At 43.8% G+C, this 22,441-nt stretch overlaps 1 protein-coding gene across 2 annotated transcripts in view; it reads right to left on the bottom strand.

Annotated features, from left to right (window-relative positions):
- Nucleotides 1-229: 229 nt before the first annotated feature.
- Nucleotides 230-22,441, bottom strand: part of NTN5 (netrin 5) — a 115,537-nt gene continuing 93,325 nt past the window's right edge. For both annotated transcript variants that reach the window (XM_066607703.1, XM_066607704.1), the window contains one exon: nucleotides 230-819. In XM_066607703.1, coding sequence (XP_066463800.1) covers nucleotides 491-819 — 329 coding nt within the window. In that variant the 3' untranslated portion in view covers nucleotides 230-490. The remainder of the gene's footprint in view (nucleotides 820-22,441) is intronic.

Here is a 22,441-nt window from a genome sequence, read left to right as displayed (position 1 = left end):
TTTTAGACATTCAGCAATCTCTCAACCTTGCTTGGTGGAACGTGTATTATTGGTTTTATTTACTTATTTAGTCTATTAGAAAGATTGTTTCATTTTCGTAGACAGTTTGGCATCTTTATACTGACCCATTGGTAATTGTTTCTGAAAACGAGCAATATTTTAGTTTTCAGTGGTTTGGTTTTTGAGAGGGTAGATGAAATAACAGACAAGTTTTCACATCATCACACAAAGTATAATCTGTATTTCAAACGGCAAAGAAGACAAAAGCAGCATATTTTTTTTCTACAGACATAATATAATGTAAAATATTTTGCATCTTAAGACTAAATGCATTAAACTGTTGCTGAATTTTCCAGTAGACAATTATTGTAATATAGAGGTAGCAATAATTGCAGTTAGCAGGCCATCATTATTGTTTCAATCTAAATGAGATGTTGCTCTGAGACAATTTATACTAATCTTCATTTGTAGATCTAAAAAAAAACCTTAATTATCCCGCTCTGCATTTTCCACGACGATCTTGCTGTTGAAATCTTCTTAGTTTGTGTGCCCACACATCACGCCATGGAAGTGCAAGGCTATTTTTATCTAAGATTAACCTTGCAGGATCTGGAGACTCCTCATCATTTCCAATAATTAGGTAAGACTTGCCCACTTGCACCCGGAGGCAATCACATGCTAAATCTTGATCTGGAACCCAAAGAGGTTGATCACCACGGCGAATTGGCACCCTTCTCTGTCTGTAAACTGTAAGGACTGAGGCTGTGAATTGCCACCATTCCCCAGATTTTTCCATGGACAAGAGTTGTGCTCGTAGAACTGTAAGCGGGAAGATAAAAAAATATGAATACCAATGTAAAACCGACAATTTTGAAAATAACATACTATACAGATATAAATGAACCAAGACATATCAAAGGACATTCAAGTGCCTTGCCAAAGTATGCATCCTCCTTGGTGCGTTTCTTGTTCTATTGCATTATGTGATTTACAGAACATGCTTGTCGTTTGCAGCAATATGTCAGGTGAAAAACAAAATATACATGTGGCATTCATAGGGTGAATTAGTCATGAAACATGAGGTGGTTAGTAAATAGACATCCACCTTGCAAAGTTGTACATAGGGGGTGCAACACCAATATGCCTAATCAACTACCAGATGCAGCCAAAGTCTACAGTCCTTAAACAGGTATCAGTCTTTCCAGGAAATCAACACTTGATATACGAATCCCATAGTGTGAACATGATATCTGTAGTGCTTCTGAACAGAAGAATTGATGGATAGAAACCAAGGTTTATTGCACTAAGGATATACAATGCATTTCTAGGATCTACATGAAGCATGTAAACCTTCTTCTCTACCCATCAAATCTTCTATTTGGTCATGCCAGAGATTTCCTTATACGTTTGGGAGTCATATATCAAATACAAACAATAATTAAGACCAAAAAATAGAGAACTTTAAAGTATGTAAGTATTCACACCCTAAAAGTCCATACCTTGTGAAGCCACCTTTTGTTGCAATTACACAGAACAGTCTCATTTGGTATGTCTCTATTAGCTTAGCACATCTAAACACTGGGATTTTTGCCCATTTTTCCAGGTAAAACTGCTCCAGCTCCTTCAAGTTAGATGGGTTGCGTTGGTATACAGCAATCTTAAAATCATGCCACAGATTCTCAATTGGATTGAGGTATAGGCTTTGACTAGGCCAATCCAAGATAATTCCATTTTTCCCCTTAGACTTCTTCAGTGTGCCTTTAGCAGTATCTTTAGGGTTATAATTAGAGATGAGCGAGCACCAAAATGCTCGAGTGCTCGTTACTCGAGTAACGAACCCCATTAAAGTCAATGGGCGACTCGAGCATTTTTGTATATCGCCAATGCTCGCTAAGGTTTTCATTTGTGAAAATCTGGGAAATTCACGAAAGTGATGGGAACGACACAGAAATGGATAGGGCAGGCGAGGGGCTACATGTTGGGCTGCATCTCAAGTTCCCAGGTCCCACTATTAAGCCACAATAGCGGCAAGAGTGCCCCCCCCCCCCGCACTGTCAGCATAAAGATCGTTCTCATCTGCCACAGCTGTAACAGCTGTGGCAGAGAAGAACGATGTTAGCCCATTGAATTCAATGGAGCCGGCAATACAGCCGGCTCCATTGAAAGCAATGCGCTGCGGGCGATCGGGGGATGAATTTTCAGGAAGGGCTTAAAAATATAAGCCCTTACCTGAAAATCATCCTAAAATGTGTAAAAATAAAAAAATATATATACTCACCCGATCCCGGCAGACGGAGTTCAGCGCGCCCGGCGGCAGTTCTCTGAACTGCTCTCTGTAGTATTCAGCAGCCGGGTATTTAAAATCCCCGCCTGCTGAATGAGCTGCCTTTAATTGGTCACAGCCTGACCAATCAGAAGCAGCTCTCACTCACACCCATTCATGAATTCGTGAATGGGTGTGAGTGAGAGCTGCCTCTGATTGGTGAGGCTGTGACCAATCAGAGGCAGCTCATTCAACAGGTGGGGATTTTAAATCCCCACCTGCTGAATACTACAGAGAGCAGTTCAGGAGAACTGCCGGCCAGACGCGGCTGAACTCCGGCTGCAGCAGAAAGGTGAGTATACATTTTTTTTTTATTTTTACACATTTTAGGATGATTTTCAGGTAAGGGCTTATATTTTTAAGCCCTTCCCGAAAATTCATCCTGAGATCACCGGCAGCCCATTGCTTTCAATGGAGCCGGCTGTATTGCCGGCTCCATTGAATTCAATGGTCAGTGCTCGTTTAATCGAGACGAGTACCGCGTGGTGCTCGTCTCGATTAACGAGCATCTCGAGCACCCTAATACTCGAACGAGCATCAAGCTCGGGCGAGTATGCTCGCTTATCTCTATTTATAATCCTACTGAAAGGTAAACCTCTATCCCAGAGTCAAATCTCAGATAGACTAAAACAGGTTTTCCTCAAGAATTGCTCTGTACTTACTGCCATCCATCTCTCTCTCAATCCTGACTTGTTTTCCAGTTCCTACAGATGAAAAGTATCTCCATAACATGCTGCTGCCACCAATATTCTTTACTTAGGGAACAGTGTTCTTGATGAGAAGTGTTCCGATTGCACCACACACACTGTGTTTTCCACTATGGCCAAAAAGCTTGGTTTTAGTCTTATTTGACCAGAGAACTCTCTTGTGTTTGGGGAGTCTGCTACATGCTGCCCAGCTAATGTGTTTTCTTATGTTTTTCTTCATGCAATGGCTTTTTTTTCTGGCTGCTCTTCCATAAAACCTCACTCCGTGAAGTGTACCATATATAGTGGTCCTATGGGCAGATACTTTTATCTATGCTTTGGATCTCTAGCACTTATCATTGGTGTCTTGGTTAATTCTCTGATTAATGCCCACCTTGCCAAGTCTGTGAGTTTGATGGGTGGCTTTCTCTTGTCAGGTTTGTAGTTGTGCTATATTCTCTCCCATATGCTATAATGGATTTAATGGTGCTCTGTGGGATGTTCAAAGGGATATTTTATATAACTCAGCCCTGATCTATATTTGTCTATAATGTTTGACCTGTTTGGAGAGCTCCTCGGTCTTCATATTGCTCCCTTAGTGATGTTGCAGACTCAGGGCCTATCAGAACAGGTGTATTTATAATGACATACTGTGTTAGGCCACGTGACACCTTGACTGCACACAGGCAAACCTTATTCAATTAATTATATGATTTATGCATTGTGCAGTTATCCGGAGGCGGAAGTGACTTCAGCCAGGAACCAAGGGAGCAGGAACATTTTACATTTTTTTCTATTGCACTGTAAAAAGTGTAACTATTTTGTCAGGTCCATTACACAAAATCTGAATTGTGATGCATTTTAATTCCACGCGGTAATGCAACAAAACAGGAACAAAACCAAATTGGGTGAATAATTTTGCAAGACATTCTATAAATTGCAATAATGCAAAACATTATCAAATGGAGAAAGCAAACTTGCCTAAATACAACAATCCAACAATCTGCTGTTTCTCCCCTGTACAGATCTATTAATCTCCAATTTCTCCTTTTATTGTGTATATAAGGCTCCTGTTATATGGATCAATGAGATCGGCATTCATATGCCTGACCTTCACATAGGCCAATTCAGGTTCTATGATCTTATATGATTGTTCCTCATCATATCATAATTGTTAGTAGAGCATTCAGAGCATCCCCCATTAACATGGGAGGAATGTACTTTCAATGATTTTTTTATACCACATAACAGATACGATCACCCAGTGAATGATAAATTGCTTGTTCCTTTGGTGCTTAGTAGCACATTTAGATGGTCTGATTATTGGGCAATCGAACATTCATGCCCAATAATTGGTCTATGTAAAAAGCTCTTAAAGGCTACGTATAGCTTTGCACATTTGATTTTTTAATAAAAAGTGTTTTGGGAAATGAAGATCTTTTGTAATTATTTTTTATTAAACTTTTTTGATTTCAAAGCACTGCAGACTGGAGGACTGAAATCTTAGCAAATTCTGTCAAAGTGAACTGACAACTTCCCCACTAGCCTGCTCCCTTGTTGTAAACATGCCTTGCCTGCCTTTCCATTGAGCTATTACAGAGGGCTGTATGAACAGTGCCGGGGAATGGTGGTGATTAGAGATGAGCGAACACCAAAATGTTCGGGTGTTCGTTATTCGGAACGAACTTCCCGGGATGCTCGAGGGTTCGTTTCGAACAACGAACCCCATTGAAGTCAATGGGCGACCAGAGCATTTTTGTATTTCGCCGATGCTCGCTAAGGTTTTCATGTGTGAAAATCTGGGCAATTCAACAAAGTGATGGGAATGACACAGAAACGGATAGGGCAGGCGAGGGGCTACATGTTGGGCTGCATCTCAAGTTCACAGGTCCCACTATTAAGCCACAATACCGGCAAGAGTGGGCCCCCCCCCCCTCCCAACAACTTTTACTTCTGAAAAGCCCTCATTAGCATGGCATACCTTTGCTAAGCACCACACTAGCTACAACAAAGCACAATCACTGCCTGGATGACACTCCACTGCCACTTCTCCTGGGTTACATGCTGCCCAACCGCCCCCCCTCCCCCCCACAGCGCACACCAAAGTGTCCCTGCGCAGCCTTCAGCTGCCCTCATGCCACGCCACACTCATGTCTATTTAGAAGTGCGTCTGCCATGAGGAGGAACCGCAGGCACACACTGCAGAGGGTTGGCACGGCTAGGCAGCGACCCTCTTTAATAGGGGCGGGGCGATAGCCCACAATGCTGTACAGAAGCAATGAGAAATAGAATCCTGTGCCACCGCCATCAGGAGCTGCACACGTGGGCATAGCAATGGGGAACCTATGTGCCACACACTATTCATTCTGTCAAGGTGTCTGCATGCCCCAGTCAGACTGGTAATATGCACCTTAACAGTAACCGCGTTGGTGGTAATGTGGTGGTGACTGCGGACCTAGTAGCACGGTTGTATTTTGTTGGTTTTCGGAATGTGGCCAGGATTAAGTGGGCCGTGGCGGGGGGATGGTGTGGGGGCTCTCTTGTTGTGTCGGTAAAGGTGAAATTCTTGGACTGCCACCAGACGAACCAATGCAAAGGCATTTGCCAACAATGTTTTCCCTGTTGGAGGAGGAGGGGGATGTTTTTGAGGCACTACGTGTCCTCTCCACGTGTCCGTTCCATGTCAGCAATAGTAGCACTAAAGACAGGCCCCATTAACAATTCTGAAGCAGCAGTATAGCGGGAGCGCAGTCTTCGTTCCATGTAAGCAATAGTAGCACTCAGGACAGGCCCCATTAACAATTCTGAAGCAGCAGTATAGCGGGAGCGCAGTCTTCGTTCCATGTAAGCAATAGTAGCACTCAGGACAGGCGCCATTAACAATTCTGAAGCAGCAGTATAGCGGGAGCGCAGTCTTCGTTCCATTTCAGTAGCCTTAGTATAGCCAAGGCACAAGTTACATTTATGTAGCTAAACTGTAGGCCAACCCCACACACCTTTCTGTACCATGATTGCAGGCGAAGAACATAGAAATTACTATGATTACACTGTAGGTGAGGGCCCCAAAAAATTGGTGTACCAACAGTACTAATGTACCTCAGTAAAAATTGGCCATGCCCAACCAAGATGGCAGGTGAATCGCTTTGGTTAATGTGGCTTAAGTGGTAACTAGGCCTGGAGGCAGCCCAGTGTAACGAAAAATTGGTTCAAGTTAAAGTTCCAACGCTTTTAAGCGCATTGAAACTTATAAAAATTGTTCAGAAAAATTATTTGAGTGAGCCTTGTGGCCCTAAGAAAAATTGCCCGTTCAGCGTGATTACGTGAGGTTTCAGGAGGAGGAGGAGGAATATTAGACACAGATTGATGAAGCAGAAATGTCCCCGTTTTGGATGGTGAGAGAGAACGTAGCTTCCATCCGCGGGTGCAGCCTACGTATTGCTTACGTATCGCTGCTGTCCGCTGGTGGAGAACAGAAGTCTGGCGAAATCCAGCCTTTGTTCATCTTGATGAGTGTTAGCCTGTCGGCACTGTCGGTTGACAAGCGGCTACGCTTATCGGTGATGATTCCCCCAGCCGCACTAAACACCCTCTCCGACAAGACGCTAGCCGCAGGACAAGCAAGCACCTCCAGGGCATACAGCGCTAGTTCAGGCCACGTGTCCAGCTTCGACACCCAGTAGTTGTAGGGGGCAGAGGCGTCACCAAGGATGGTCGTGCGATCCGCTACGTACTCCCTCACCATCCTTTTACAGTGCTCCCGCCGACTCAGCCTTGACTGGGGAGCGGTGACACAGTCTTGGTGGGGAGCCATAAAGCTGGCCAGGCCCTTAAAGACTGTTGCACTGCCTGGGATGTACATGCTGCTCGATCTACGCACATCCCCTGCTACCTTGCCCTCGGTACTGCGCCTTCTGCCACTAGCGCTGTCGGCTGGGAATTTTACCATCAGCTTGTCCGCAAGGGTCCTGTGGTATAGCAACACTCTCGAACCCCTTTCCTCTTCGGGAATCAGAGTGGGCAGGTTCTCCTTATACCGTGGATCGAGAAGTGTGTACACCCAGTAATCCGTCGTGGCCAGAATGCGTGCAACGCGAGGGTCACGAGAAAGGCATCCTAACATGAAGTCAGCCATGTGTGCCAGGGTACCTGTACGCAACACATGGCTGTCGTCACTAGGAAGATCACTTTCAGGATCCTCCTCCTCCTCCTCCTCCTCCTCAGGCCATACACGCTGAAAGGATGACAGGCAATCAGCCGGTGTACCGTCAGCAGCGGCCCAAGCTGTCTCTTCCCCCTCCTCCTCATCCTCCTCATGCTCCTCCTCCTCCTCCTGTACGCGCTGAGAAATAGACAGGAGGGTGCCCTGACTATCCAGCGGCATACTGTCTTCCCCCGCCCCCGTTTCCGAGCGCAAAGCAGCTGCCTTTATGGTTTGCAGGGAATTTCTCAAGATGCATAGCAGAGGAATGGTGACGCTAATGATTGTAGCATCGCCGCTCACCACCTGGGTAGACTCCTCAAAATTACCAAGGACATGGCAGATGTCTGCCAACCAGGCCCACTCTTCTGAAAGGAATTGAGGAGGCTGACTCCCACTGCGCCGCCCATGTTGGAGTTGGTATTCGACTATAGCTCTACGTTGTTCATAGAGCCTGGCCAACATGTGGAGCGTAGAGTTCCACCGTGTGGGCACGTCGCACAGCAGTCGGTGCACTGGCAGCTTAAAGTGATGTTGCAGGGTGCGCAGGGTGGCAGCGTCCGTGTGGGACTTGCGGAAATGTGCGCAGAGCCGGCGCGCCTTTACGAGCAGGTCTGACAAGCGCGGGTAGCTTTTCAGAAACCGCTGAACCACCAAATTAAAGACGTGGGCCAGGCATGGCACGTGCGTGAGGCTGCCGAGCTGCAGAGCCGCCACCAGGTTACGGCCGTTGTCACACACGACCATGCCCGGTTGGAGGCTCAGCGGCGCAAGCCAGCGGTCGGTCTGCTGTGTCAGACCCTGCAGCAGTTCGTGGGCCGTGTGCCTCTTATCGCCTAAGCTGAGTAGTTTCAGCACGGCCTGCTGACGCTTGCCCACCGCTGTGCTGCCACACCGCGCGACACCGACTGCTGGCGACATGCTGCTGCTAACACATCTTGATTGCGAGACAGAGGAGGAGGAGGAGGAGGAGGAGGGTGCTTTAGTGGAGGAAGCATACACCTCCGCAGATACCACCACCGAGCTGGGGCCCGCAATTCTGGGGGTGGGTAGGACGTGAGCGGTCCCAGGCTCTGACTCTGTCCCAGCCTCCACTAAATTCACCCAATGTGCCGTCAGGGAGATGTAGTGGCCCTGCCCGCCTGTGCTTGTCCACGTGTCCGTAGTTAAGTGGACCGTGGCAGTAACCGCGTTGGTGAGGGCGCGCACAATGTTGCGGGAGACGTGGTCGTGCAGGGCTGGGACGGCACATCGGGAAAAGTAGTGGCGACTGGGAACTGAGTAGCGCGGGGCCGCCGCCTCCATGATACTTTTGAAGGACTTAGTTTCCACAACCCTATACGGCAGCATCTCAAGGCTGATGAATTTTGCTATGCGGACGGTTAACGTTTGAGCGTGCGGGTGCGTGGCGGCGTACTTGCGCTTGCGCTCGAACACTTGCGCAAGCGACGGCTGAACGGTGCGCTGAACTACACTGCTGGATGGGGCCGAGGACAGCGGAGATGAGGGTGTGGGTGCAGGCCATGAGGCGGTAGTGCCTGTGTCCTGAGAGGGGGGTTGCATCTCAGTGGCAGGTTGGGGCACAGGGGGAGAGGCAGGGGTGCAAACCGGAGGCGGTGAACGGCCTTCGTCCCACCTTGTGGGGTGCTTGGCCATCATATGTCTGCGCATGGTGGTGGTGGTGAGGCTGTTGGTGTTGGCTCCCCGGCTGAGCTTTGCGCAACAAAGGTTGCACACCACTGTTCGTCGGTCGTCAGGCGTCTCTGTGAAAAACTGCCAGACCTTAGAGCACCTCGGCCTCTGCAGGGTGGCATGGCGCGAGGGGGCGCTTTGGGAAACACTTGGTGGATTATTCGGTCTGGCCCTGCCTCTACCCCTGGCCACCGCACTGCCTCTTGCAACCTGCCCTGCTGATGCCCTTGACTCCCCCTCTGAAGACCTGTCCTCCTGAGTAAGCGTTGCACACCAGGTGGGGTCAGTCACCTCATCGTCCTGCTGCTCTTCCTCCGAATCCTCTGTGCGCTGCTCCCTCGGACTTACTGCCCTTACTACTACCTCACTGCAAGACAACTGTGTCTGATCGTCATCGTCCTCCTCACCCACAGAAATTTGTTGAGACAGTTGGCGGAAGTCCCCAGCCTCTTCCCCCGGACCCCGGGAACTTTCGAATGGTTGGGCATCAGTGACGATAAACTCCTCTGGTGGGAGAGGAACCGCTGCTGCCCAATCTAAGCAGGGGCCCGAGAACAGTTCCTGGGAGTGTTCCCGCTCCTGAGCAGGTGTTATTGTAGTGGAGTGAGGAGGCTGGGAGGAAGGAGGAGCAGCAGACAGAGGATTCGGATTGGCAGCAGTGGACGGCGCAGAACTGCGGGTAGACGATAGGTTGCTCGAAGCACTTTCTGCCATCCAGGACAGGACCTGCTCACACTGCTCATTTTCTAATAACCGTCTCCCGCGTGGACCCATTAATTGGGCGATGAATGTGGGGACGCCAGAAACGTGCCTCTCTCCTAATCGCGCAGCAGTCGGCTGCGACACACCGGGATCAGGAGCTCGGGCTGTGCCCACACCCTGACTTGGCCCTCCGCATCCTCGGCCGCGTCCACGTCCTCTAGGCCTACCCCTACCCCTCAGCATGCTGTATTACCAGTGATTTGATTTCACAGGCAGGAAATAAATTGGCGCAAGACTGCAGGCCAAATATAATTTTTGCCCTTTTTGGAAAACGAAAGGCCCCACTGCCTCTAGTGAATGAATTATCTAAGTTTAATAACTGTGCTGTGTCCCTGCTAATGTGTCACAGAACGTGAAGGTAGCAGAGTTATTATAACTCTTGGAGAGCAGGTATTTTTTTCCCAATTAAGGAAAGCAAATGGCGAAGCCAGCAGTAAAGCGTAGCTGGGTGCGTCTGATTTAGCAATGTTGTTCACGCAGCTCACACGTGTCCACCGCCCTTAGGACGGACAGAGGCTGGACAAATAGATTTGTTTTCAGTTTTTTTCCACCAAAAGGCAGCACTGCGTATATTCAATGAACATGAGAAGTTTAATAACTGTGCTGTGTCCCTGCTTATGTGTCACAGAACGTGAGGGTAGCAGAGTTATTATAACTCTTGGAGAGCAGGTATTTTTTTCCCAATTAAGGAAAGCAAATGGCGAAGCCAGCAGTAAAGCGTAGCTGGGTGCGTCTGATTTAGCAATGTTGTTCACGCAGCTCACACGTGTCCACAGCCCTTAGGACGGACAGAGGCTGGACAAATAGATTTGTTTTCAGTTTTTTGGCACCAAAAGGCAGCACTGCGTATATTCAATGAATAATAACTGTGTTGTCGCCCTGCCTATACAATTCTTTCCCTGCAGTATCAATGGAGGGTGCAATGGTCTGCAGAGGCGATTTTGAGAAGCAAAAAAAAATGCAGCACAGCTAACAGCAGCCTGGACAGTACTGCACACGGATAAATATGGCCCTAGAAAGGACCGTTGAGGTTCTTGAAGGCTACACTCACTCCTAACACTCTCCCTGCCTATGCAGCACTTCTGTCCCTAATGCCAGGTGCAACGGTCTGCAGAGGCGATTTTGAGAAAAAAAAAATTCCCACTGCTAACAGCAGCCAACACACAGCTATCAGTGGCCCTAATAAGGACCTTTGGGGGGTCTTGAAGCCTACACTAACTACCAATTCTTTCCCTACAGCAGCTCCGGTACAAACAGCACTGTCCCTCATCTAACTCACACCGCATCTGAGGCGAACCGCGGGAGGGGCCGACTTTTATGTTCGGGTGACATCTGATCGCCCCAGCCACTCACAGCAGGGGGGTGGTATAGGGCTTGAACGTCACAGGGGGAAGTTGTAATGCCTTCCCTGTCTTTCAATTGGCCAGAAAAGCGTGCTAACGTCTCAGGGAAGGAAGTGAAAATAACCAGAACACCGCATGGTGTTCGTTACGAATAACGATCATCCCGAACACCCTAATATTCGCACGAATATCAAGCTCGGAAGAACACGTTCGCTCATCTCTAGTGGTGATCAGATGGACAGAGAGAAGAGCAGAGAAAGCTACTATTGCAGATCTGCTCTTATCAGCGGTGTGGAGGAATAGACCATCAACTACTAAGAGAAAAGATGAAAGATATCTACACTAGGTTCTGCAGCCAGAAATTTGAATGCAGGAGAGCCTGCAAATCAAGCATCAGGCTTTCTAAGTGCATGAGAAGGAAAATGAATACAAAAAAGAGATAAGTGTATCAGTAATTTAGTAAATTAGCGATTTAGTAAAATGTGTGTAGTGATTTTTCGTGCACAGAGGTTTCTATAGCCTTTAAGTGTATGTATAGATAAATAGATAGATATGTTTTTATCTGCAAGGCTATCTATTCTCCTCTCTTGTAACTGCTGTTTTTACATTTGCTTTGCTGCTTCATCTGAAATTTAATTTAGCAAAATAAAAACCTTTGAAAAATGCACTTAAAATAAAGCATTGACATTTATATGTTTAAAAATAAACATTTTCTTTTTGCTCCAAGGCCAAGGATTATATAGTTCAGTTTATCTAAACATTGGGTCATGGTGATCTGGCAGAAACCTTGATTGCTCTTCATGCTAGTGATTACTTTGCCTACCTCCAATTGAGGTAATAGATGTTACCACTTCATTTAACTTTCCTTGAAATTCAATCAATTCATAAATCTGAAAATCACAATAGCCTTCCATTGATGGTAACCAATTGCAATAAGTACCTTTTGGGTATATTTGTGTGCATCTCCTGTTCTCCTTTCTCTTCTACCTACCCTCTTTCCCCTCTATTTAATATGGTTCTTTCAACTGTGGGACTGCTTGCATTATGTTTTGATTGATTCATTATTTGGTTTTGATTATTATGCATTCATTCCTAACTGTAAAGGCCCATTTAGACACAACGATTATCATTCAAAATTCGCTCAAAAGGCGTCTTTTGAGCGATAATCGTTGTGTCTAACTGCACTGACATCGTGCAGTTTTCGTTAAGCCGTCGCTCATTGTTGTCTGTCAGCATGCTGAAAGACGACGATGAGCCTTATCAGGGATTCACAGCGGGATACAGCTGATACTATTGTTTTAGCTGTATCCCGTTCCCTGATGACAGGCTGGGTATGAAGAACCGAGCGCTCCAGCTGTGTTCTCCATACCCCAATTAGAGCGTTCAGCTGTATAACAGCCAGGCGCTCCGTGCAGAGAACAGCTGGATGCAGAAGACAAGTGGGGGACCCGCTCGGAGTGCTCGGCTGTATAACAGCCAGGTGCTCTGAGCGGGGAACAGCTGTATGCAGAAGACAAGTGGGGCCACCCCGCTTGTCTTTTGCATCCACCGCTCGGAGCGCTTGGCTGCATAACAGCCGAGCGCTCAGAGTGGGAAACAGCTGGATGCAGAAGGCAAATGGCCCCGCTTGTCTTCTGCACCTTCTGCTCGGAGCGCCAGGTAATCACTCAACGTTTGAGCGATCACCTTGCGCTCTAAATGACACAATGATTATCACTCAAAAGACATCTTTTGAGCGATAATCGTTGTGTCTAAATGGGCCTTTAGCCTTCCCTTGTTTATCCTGTTGCTTGAATAATTAACATTTCAATAAAAAATTAAATTATTAAAATTCAATCAATTCAGATTGAAGTAATGGTACTTTTTACAACGGCAGATAAATTGCCCATAGCAAGTGCAAATGAATGATACAGCAAGTCAATCTGTGCATGTTTAAGGACCTTTTACACTGAGCAATTGTCAGGGATCAATGGACACATGATCAATCATTTACGGTTTATGATCATTTGTGACACTGTTGGTTTCCAGTAGAGATGAGCGAGCGTACTCGGAAAAGCACTACTCGCTCGAGTAATTTGCTTTATCCGAGTATCGCTGTGCTCGTCCCTGAAGATTCGGGTGCCGCTGCGGCTGACAGGTGAGTCGCAGCGGGGAGCAGGGGAGAGCGGGCGGGAGAGAGGGAGAGAAAGATCTCCCCTCCGTTCCTCCCCGCTCTCCCCTGCAGCTCCCCTCTCCGTGCCGGCACCCGAATCTTCAGGGACGAGCACAGCGATACTCGGATAAAGCAAATTACTCGAGCGAGTAGTGCTTTTCCGAGTACGCTCGCTCATCTCTAGTTTCCGGTATTGACAGCATCACATCTTCTGTTTACACCAGAGATGTAATACCAATAAACAATCATTTCTATATGCACAAAAAATGTAATAGGCCAACAAATAAGCATTTTGCTCTATTGTTGGCTGATGGGTGTGATATTTACAAGGGGCAATAATAGGGAACAATAACAATCATTCAATCAATCATAGGTGCATTTAAAACAGGCCTTAAAGGGGTTAAATATTTATTTTTGTTGCCTATTCAATTTTATAATAGTTTATGCAATGAATCAGGTTATTAAAAAAAAATGTTCCAAATTATGTTTATTATTGAAATGGTATTGCTTTGCAAGCTTAAGTACTACACGCTATTTAATTTAGCTTTGGATGTTTAGTGATTATTTTCCCATGGATGAAGAGCTGTATTGTAGCTTTGGCTGGGAGTAATATTGTGAAGGAAATGAGAATCTTTGGACTTATGAACTGCTAATTCTTTTATCACCGTATCAATATAGAGGAAATCAACTATAATTAATTGAAATGTTCTCTTTAATTCAATTTCTTTTTAATAAAGCGCACATTGGAGTTATCTTAAGCTTAGTCATTTAAATTACTAACCTTGCTTTCTAGCCGTAAATCTGAACATTTAGGTTCATATTAACAATTGATTTTTTTTGTATAAATATGTTATGATATTTATGAGACCTTTAATGATGTATTTTCCTGAAATATAGTATGCTAAGTAAAGAAGTAAAACTTTAGGTACTTTATTTTTCTCTTTGCAGAAAGTTTTACTAAATGTAAAACTCTACACTAAATATGGAAATGGATAAGGCTTTAAATATTCATTTACCTTCTTTTATGGGGTTTGTATTTTTGCACAATTGTCAATCTTACCTGCTATAGAAACAGGGCACATGACTGCTATGAGGTTTGGTTTTTCTTTTATCACAATACCTAATTTGATTAACCAATTTGCACATCAGAACAACTGTGGATCTTAATGAGATAGGAGGGGGAATGTAATTGAACTACTTGCTAAGACACACTCGCAGTGAGTATATGCAGCAAAGTTATACTGCTCCAATTACATTCAATACCAGCTGTATAAAAGCTTTGAGCAGTTAGCATCTCCCAGTGGCAGCGGCACACAACCAGAATTGTATCATTTATCCCTATACTGAGCTCCCCTATTTTAGATATATCATGAAAATAATTAGCACAAAAGCCCAGTATCACCCATTCAGTGTACATTGGCCTCTGTGAAGGCCCTATAAATGAGTACTGATATTGGGGATCAGTGCTCATCATCATCAGTGCTCATCAGCTTTCTTGATTTGTGTTGTGTAAAAGTATCCTTATTCCAGTTGCCAAGTCATGTTAATTTGTTGTTAGGTTGTGCTGCTGGGGTCTGTTGTTCTAAATGGTTCTCTAGCAGCACAGCCCCACAGGTGGGGTTGATTGAGCTGGCTGGGTGTGAATTTCTCCAGCCAGCCAATCACCACCGTTCTGCTGCTCATATATGCCAGCTCCTCTGCTAGAGGCTGCTAGGCTTTCCTCTGTTTGTTTAATGTGTTCAGTGTAAACAGTGTCATGTTACTGCATATCTATGCAGAGTGCCGGGCATGAGGTACAGGCAGTACTGTTCAGGGTGAATGGTGTTCAGTGTTATATGCAAATCATTGGTGTGTTGGTGTGAGCTGCATTCAGTCCTGCTGTGTTTTGTTTGTCATCTAGGTCTAGGTAGGTCCCTAGGTTCCAAAGCAGGGATGTCCCTGCCGGGATGATCACCCTGCATGCAGGCAGGTTTCATGTGGAAGTCGTCTCATTAAAGTAGGACCCGCGAGACAACGAGGACCCTTGAAGTGGGAGCGCAGGCTTAAGTATCTTGGCCAAAATATGCACTAATACCTCTTATTACATCTGGCTTGTGTGCAGGTATGTAGGTGAGTTCTTTGAGTGGTTGTCAGTCATTGGTTTATGTATGACATCGAGGATGGAGTTCGTTGTGTAGTTTTTGGAGTTCATGTAAGAAGTGGATGTAACATTTGTGCTGTAAAAGTTTGTAGTATGTAAAAGTACAGCTCTGAGTATGACTTGAACAATAGTAAGGGCATGCTGATAGTTTTTGTTTCACAAAGTGCAGACATCATCTCACTGCAGACCTTATGAGTGACTACAGTGTGGATCAGACACAGTTAGAGACAGAATAAACAATATCATTCACAAATTTACAGGTGACATCCTAACTAATTGGAGTTGTTTTCTTTCCTTTGGTTCTTTCTTTCTTCCAGAGCACCAGGAACAATTCTTCCAGCTATCTTTCAATCTTTGCAGAGTTTACCTCTAGATGTCTTTGGATCCTCACTCTCTATACTAGTTTTTATACATGCTGGGCCTCTGAAAATAATAGCTTCACAGTGTGCTCTATGCATATAATAATGCTACAAATTGTTCCCCCTGAAAATAACATTACATGCTTTATCACAGGAAAAGAGTGCTAGTCACCAGGCACCATCAAAATTATCCCACATGCTATGCTCACTAAAAAGAATAATTATATACACTGTGCCCCCTGAAATAAATAATAATGGCCCCTTAGCAAGGTTGAGGCATATAGTAGATGAGGAAGTCCCATTAGAAATAGCAAGACACTGTCAGGGCTAAAGCGTTCAATAAACAAGGAGGTGAATAGAAGGTAGAGAGGAGTTTGGCAGGTGGAGAGACTATGTAAAGGGTGCTGAAGGGCTTTGTTGGCAGTGAGGCAGCATTGGGGCCAGGAAAACACATAGTGAGGGGCAGTATGGATAGTGTGGTTTTGGTATGAAAACATTAAAAAGGCTTCCATCTTAGCTTATCTGAGCTAAACTGACAGAAGGAACAACAAGGCATCAGTTGGCGGAGTGCAACAGAGAAGGGTGAGGTGATCAGTATGTGGGAGGGGAGATTAAAATTCTTGAAAGGCCATTTTTATCTCAACTGAGGTTCAGCTCCCACTCAGCCTATAAAAAAAGAGGAAAAGAACTAGCTTTGCCTCCCACTTCTCCTAAACAGCCATAGGCATACAGCTCACCACTTTCAAATAAACATTCCCTGACCTAGACTCTAGCCAACCTCTCGTTGCCTGCCATAGGCTGGCAGCATAATGCATAGCAAGCTGCCAGCCAATAGAGAATAGAGGCAGTACTGGTAGACGCTGTTCCGGTACTGTGGAGTAGAATGGCAGCCACAGGAGATGGGAGGAGGAGAAGACAGCAAGGACCTACTGCACTGCATCTTCTCTCCTCTCTGATTGGGTGGACTAGTGACCCCAGTACGATCACTAGGTAGCAGAAAAAGAGAAGAATTTGCAGGACTTCAGCAGCTACTGTCAATAGAAAACATCACCTTGGCAGCATCAGCAATTGCAGGACTGGATCGGGCTTTTTCCTTGCTCTATAAACTGGCAGTAATTCCCACAAAGGGTTCCGCAGAAATAGGGAGAACTGACTGAATCCCACCACTGAGAGAATAAAGCATGGGAACCTAAATTTTGGAAATGACTCATTGACTTAATTTATACAGTGTTGTGGACATGCTAGTCATCACTTATTCTGAATGGTGGATCCTATGTTATACATATGTAGTCATTTCCTCTCATTGTAACCCTGCTTGTGTTGATAATGCGAAGAGGGAGTATCGGTGTATTGTGGGGCTTGGTAATCGGTGTGAAAACTGCAAGATTCTGGGATTTGTTTTTAATCTAGATAATGACATGGAAAATATAAAAAGTAAACTAAAAAAAGAACACCGAAAATTCTTAAAAACTCTGTATAATATGATCTAAGCAGGATTTAAATTTTAGGAAATTTTCAGACTACACATTCCCAATAAGAGTGGTACAAATTACAATCATAGCATATTGTGTATTTTATGGAGCAGTAAAATGATCCAGCATCATTGTACTGTTTCCATATAGCTTGATGAGCACCCATTTATTTTTGTCCAACTGTGAGACTTACTGCACTTTGGGATATTAATGATATCCACCTTCATCGTCTTTCAAAGATCACTTGCTTGCCCAACATATTTGTTAATGTAGACTCATGAACTCTGTCCAGAGCTGAGTTCTTAGGATATTTCTCTGTGCTACTTTATGACTTCTTGCATCTTGTATCCACAAAGTAATTTCGGTAGCATAGACACACCTAGGCAGATTCACTGCTGTTCCTTTTAGTGATGATCGCTCCCCCTATGGTTTGATCGCTTTAGCTTTAACCCTTTCTAGACTGAAATATATCAGTCATTTAGTATCCTTCCTGTGCCAGTACTTAGTAGTCTAAAGGACAGTAAAATGCCGAATTCACAATGATTTCATTCCATTTAATTTATTTTTTTCTCTTCAACAGGCAGCATGTTTGAAGAGTTTGCAACGGCTGCTCTCACATTTAAACACACCTTGGGTGGTTGCACACACTTAACCTGTGACCTCATGCCTTTAATTTGAGTAATTGCTCTGCAGCTCATCATTTGTTTTAAGATTGTTTAGTTTTATTGGTCATGACATAAAGGCAATCAATCAAGGGAGACTCTTTTCTTTCCCTGTCTTTTTCTCACCTCTGTCTGAGCCTTGAGGGCCCCTTACTCTTTTTAAAGGACGCTTGCCCTTAAGCATACTGAGCATTAATGCATGACAGGCCACCCAATAGTTTCTGTAACCTCTCTTTGTGAAGAGGGGCGCAGCAATGTAATTACTGTAGTCAAAAGACTTTTTGGAAGAATAAAACTTTTTGCAAAAAGTAAACAAATTTCGCTTTAATGATTTGTTTTGGGGAAAAAGAATATTTTATGCATACTGGTATGCAGTTAAATGTATGGTCTTTCTAAGCCTGGTTCTGTTTTCATCTCACTGTTTTTCTGTCTTTGCCCTCACTTCTTTATAATAATCAAGAGGAAATCGGCTTAACTTGATAATTCCCTTTGTGTTGTTGAAAACATTCTTCTTACACAGCAGGGCTTGGACTTGATCGTTCGCTCTTCTCTCCCTTACACGTTCTGCTTTTTAGTGCACACTTTCCTTCCCACCCTAGCATCCTTATTTTCTCAAAAGCCATGGCTTTAACTAATCCTATGAAATGATGATCCTTCAGTCATCTTATCCTTGCTGTAGGATCAAGAGAGGACCTACTGGGAGGACACTGACCCAAACCAAGCAAAGAGCACTATGAAAGCATAGCAATGCAGCTTTTCTAGCCCACTAATTAATCTATTTGCATCTAAAAAGCCCTAGAAAAGGAAGGTCTATCACATTCATTTTAGTGAATATGGTAAAAGAGGCCTACATACAATGGCAATGCACATGTTTGCATCCTGATATAAAATCTAATTTCATTTGTAATATTGTTCATAGACTTGTTAAGTACCCGTATTGATGAAACTAAGGCTAATTTCCCACGGGCAAATGCAATATTAGGCCGTGAAACTCGTCCTGATATTGTGCTTGCCAACGTTCGATGTCCTCGTGGATGCAAGGCGTTTTTGTGTTAAAACCACCTTATATCACTTCATTAAAGAAGCCGTGGTGGAGAATCGCGGAGTATTTCCCATTGTTTCCAATGGGTAAACCTCGCACATCGTGTGATGTTGTGTCGGCCCCATTAAAAACAATGGGCGATGCGAGGCATTCTGAGGGAATGCCCACAAATATTACATGCTGCGTTTTTTTCACGTGATGCAATGCAGGAGAAAAATAGCTCATGTGCATGACCTCATTTAAAGAATGGGGAATATATTTGTGTGAGATTTGTGCATCTCGCAAAGAACAAATCTTGCACGGTTTTCTTGGCCATGTGAAAACAGTGTAATTCAATTTGCATCTTAGCTCATCACTATTCTTTGAGTGTCTGGTATCTAAAGCAGTTACATTTTAGCCGAATACATATGAGAAATAGTTATGTAATATTATATTGCCAATATTTTAAAGGTATATGTTTAATAATAATTGTCAACACACACTGTACAAACATACAAATAATGCAGCCGTGTACTACACACAAAAACAAGGGCGTACTATAATAGTACCATTGCCAATAGGCATACATATTATTGCTAACCATATACATCGATTGTACTGCTAACTTTACACATAAAAAGTACTGTTATATGACAATACATGCATATATATATATATATATATATATATATATATATATATATATATATATATATATATATATCACAAACATACACATTACACAGATACAGTGCTGTAAAAAAGTATTTGCCCCTTCACAATTTCTTCAGATTTTACAATATTTTTCACACTTGAATGCTTAAGATTATCAAACTACTTTTAATATTACACACAGATTATTCAAGTAAAACACAATGTGCTGTTTTAAAAAAAATATTTCATATATCAGACAATTCCCGTTCAGATCCATATGCCCCGTGCAAAAAAAGTAAGTGCTCCCTTAACTAGTAAATCAACTAATTTACCAAATTCAATTGACAACTGGGCTCACATTCAGTAGCTATACCCAGACATCATTACTGCCAGAGCTTCTGAATCTAAACATCACTGAAATAGAGCCTGTTTGGCAATATGAAACAAGCTAGAAGCCAAGGACATAGCTATGGGGGACAGGCGAGGCATGTGCCCCAGGTGCAGTCAAGACCGAAGGGGAGCGCCAGTTTAGCAATTTAATCTACCTACAGTTTACCTGGAACAGAGCTGGTTCTACAGGAAAAGGACATTACAGTTGTGGATTGTTTTAATTCAGAAGGCTCAACCAGTGCTACTGATATGCTTTTATAATCATATCATGTTAAAGCTAGGATTCCTGGCTTTAAAATGGAACTAAAACCACGTCTTTAGAGTACTGCTAAAATCATAGCGACAACCATTTAAAGCTAGATCAGGAATATTGAATTTAGAGCTGTCATGTCTGTATGCAGAGTGGAGGGGAGAGCAGCAGAGAACCATCTGTGATTTTCCTGTTTGTCCCTGGGAAGGGGTGACATGGACTTTTCTTCATATTATAACCCCCATTATGAATCTGAGGACATGTTTGCTCTCTGTCACACATGATGATCTTTTTTGCCAGAAAAGGAGTGAAAAGATGAGCATTTGCTCATCAAATCACTCCTCTACATTATTTAACCCTGCAGATGCCACAGTCATTGCTGATAGTGGCACCTAAATGATTTTACAGATTTTTTTTTACTTTTATCCCCCTTTTACAATGATTTTTAATATTGAAAATTACATAATTGTTTCGTATTATTTACCCAACATCATTTTGTTAAAAAAGTAAATGACAAAATAAGAGTTCTTCCACAGAACAGTAATAAACTGTAACCAAAAAGGTGTATATACCTCAAAAATGGAAAATGCAACCCATAGTCATTCTGCCAAAAATAAGCCCTCATACAGCTCTGCATGGCTGGTCACTAAGGGGTGAGAGGGATTATCTGGGATCATTTGTTTTTAAAAAAGATGTTCAACCTATTGCATTAAGATAAAAAGATATGCTCACTTTTCCGGCTCTTCCACATTGCTGTTTTACTGACACCTGGTCCCCTTTGGCCTTTACTTCTGGGTGTACAGTGCTGACATCACTAACCTCAGGTTATGAAACCATTGCAGCTAATTACTGGCTGAAGTGAGTTGGAGATTGACTGCAGGGGTCACATGACCCTGGCATCATCACCGGCTCCCCATACCTAGAAGTGAAGACTGAAGTTTCCAGGGGGGGTTGCCAACTAAGCATACTACTTAGAGCGCTGGATAGCACTGGATGTGCGTCAATGGGTTTAGAGCATTTTACTTGTGCATTATGGTCATTTTTGGTCTACACGACTTTATTATTTTTTTTTTTAGAAGCATGTCAAATTAAGGTTTAGTGTTTTATACATTTTTCCCCTTGGATGAGCTGGACTTCCTTTTTTCTTTTTTGCAGTCAGAAAACAATTCAAACAAACCTCTAAATAACTGCAGACCTGACTTGCCTCCGTTAAGGTCAATGTCTATTATGCTCCAATAAGAAAAAAACACTAGGCAAAATTTTAATCTATGGGAAAGTTCCAAGATACAAACCACTGATGACCACAAAGAACATAAAGGCTCAACTAGCATTTGCCAAAAAAACATTCAAATAAGGGAGATGGAACAATACCTCTGCCGCGCCACCTATTGGGAGGCAGCATTCCTGAAAGTCAATGTTAGACTCTTTATACCAGCCTTGTAACAATGACCAGGAGTTGAAAGCCAAGCCAGAAGCCATAAACAGGCAGCTGTTTCAGGGTGTTTGCTCTTTATCAGTTTGCAGTAGGTTTCTGGCTTGGCTAGTAAGAGGCCTGGGATGGGGGTCATGAACGCTATCAGTTCTCCTTAGGGAGAACACCTAGAAGGTGAGTGAGTAAACTTATAAGGCCATTCATGCTCCTCTAGGTAATATGCAAATAAGGGAGATGGAACAATAGCTCTGCAGCTTATTTGTATATTACCCAGAGGAGCATTTTCTGTTGTTACAAGGGAAAGTCACAGACCCAACAACATGTAAAATAATATGTTTCTGCAGTTATAATCTGACTTAGGGCGCCCACCCACTGGCGTTTGCGATTTTCGTGCGTGAAAAACGCAGCGTTTTCCGCCCGTTTTTCGCGGCGTCTTTTGCCGCGTTTTCGCGGCTTTTCCATTAATTTCCATTGACTTTCATGGGTGCATTAGGAGAAAAATAAGGACACATATGCAACTGACAGTTCCTATGTTAAAAAACGCAACGCAACGCAAAAAAAAACGCCAGTGGACAGGAGTACATACAATTCTAATTGCTCTTGAGAAAAAACGCAAAACGCAAAGAAAAAAAAAACGCCAGTGGGTGGGCGCCCTAAACCTAATGAAGGGGCATTAAATAGCCTCGAAAGATTGTATATATTTTTTTCTGGTTAGCCAATAAAAAATATCATCTCTATGATACTTTTGTCTTTTTATACAAGGGTATTTAACATTAATGAGATTTTTCTGGCTAACACGATGCCATGCTATTTTTGCTCTACACCCAGAGTGGCCAAAATAAAGTTGATTTGAATGCCATTAAAATGCTGTGCCAAGACCTTAAACAGGCAATTCATGGTTGAAA

Source organism: Eleutherodactylus coqui, chromosome 6 (genome assembly GCF_035609145.1).
Source record: "Eleutherodactylus coqui strain aEleCoq1 chromosome 6, aEleCoq1.hap1, whole genome shotgun sequence".
In the NCBI taxonomy this organism is placed as follows: Eukaryota; Metazoa; Chordata; class Amphibia; order Anura; family Eleutherodactylidae; genus Eleutherodactylus; species Eleutherodactylus coqui.
Note: the sequence above shows the minus strand (reverse complement) of the source record. Positions and strands in the feature narration are given on the sequence as shown.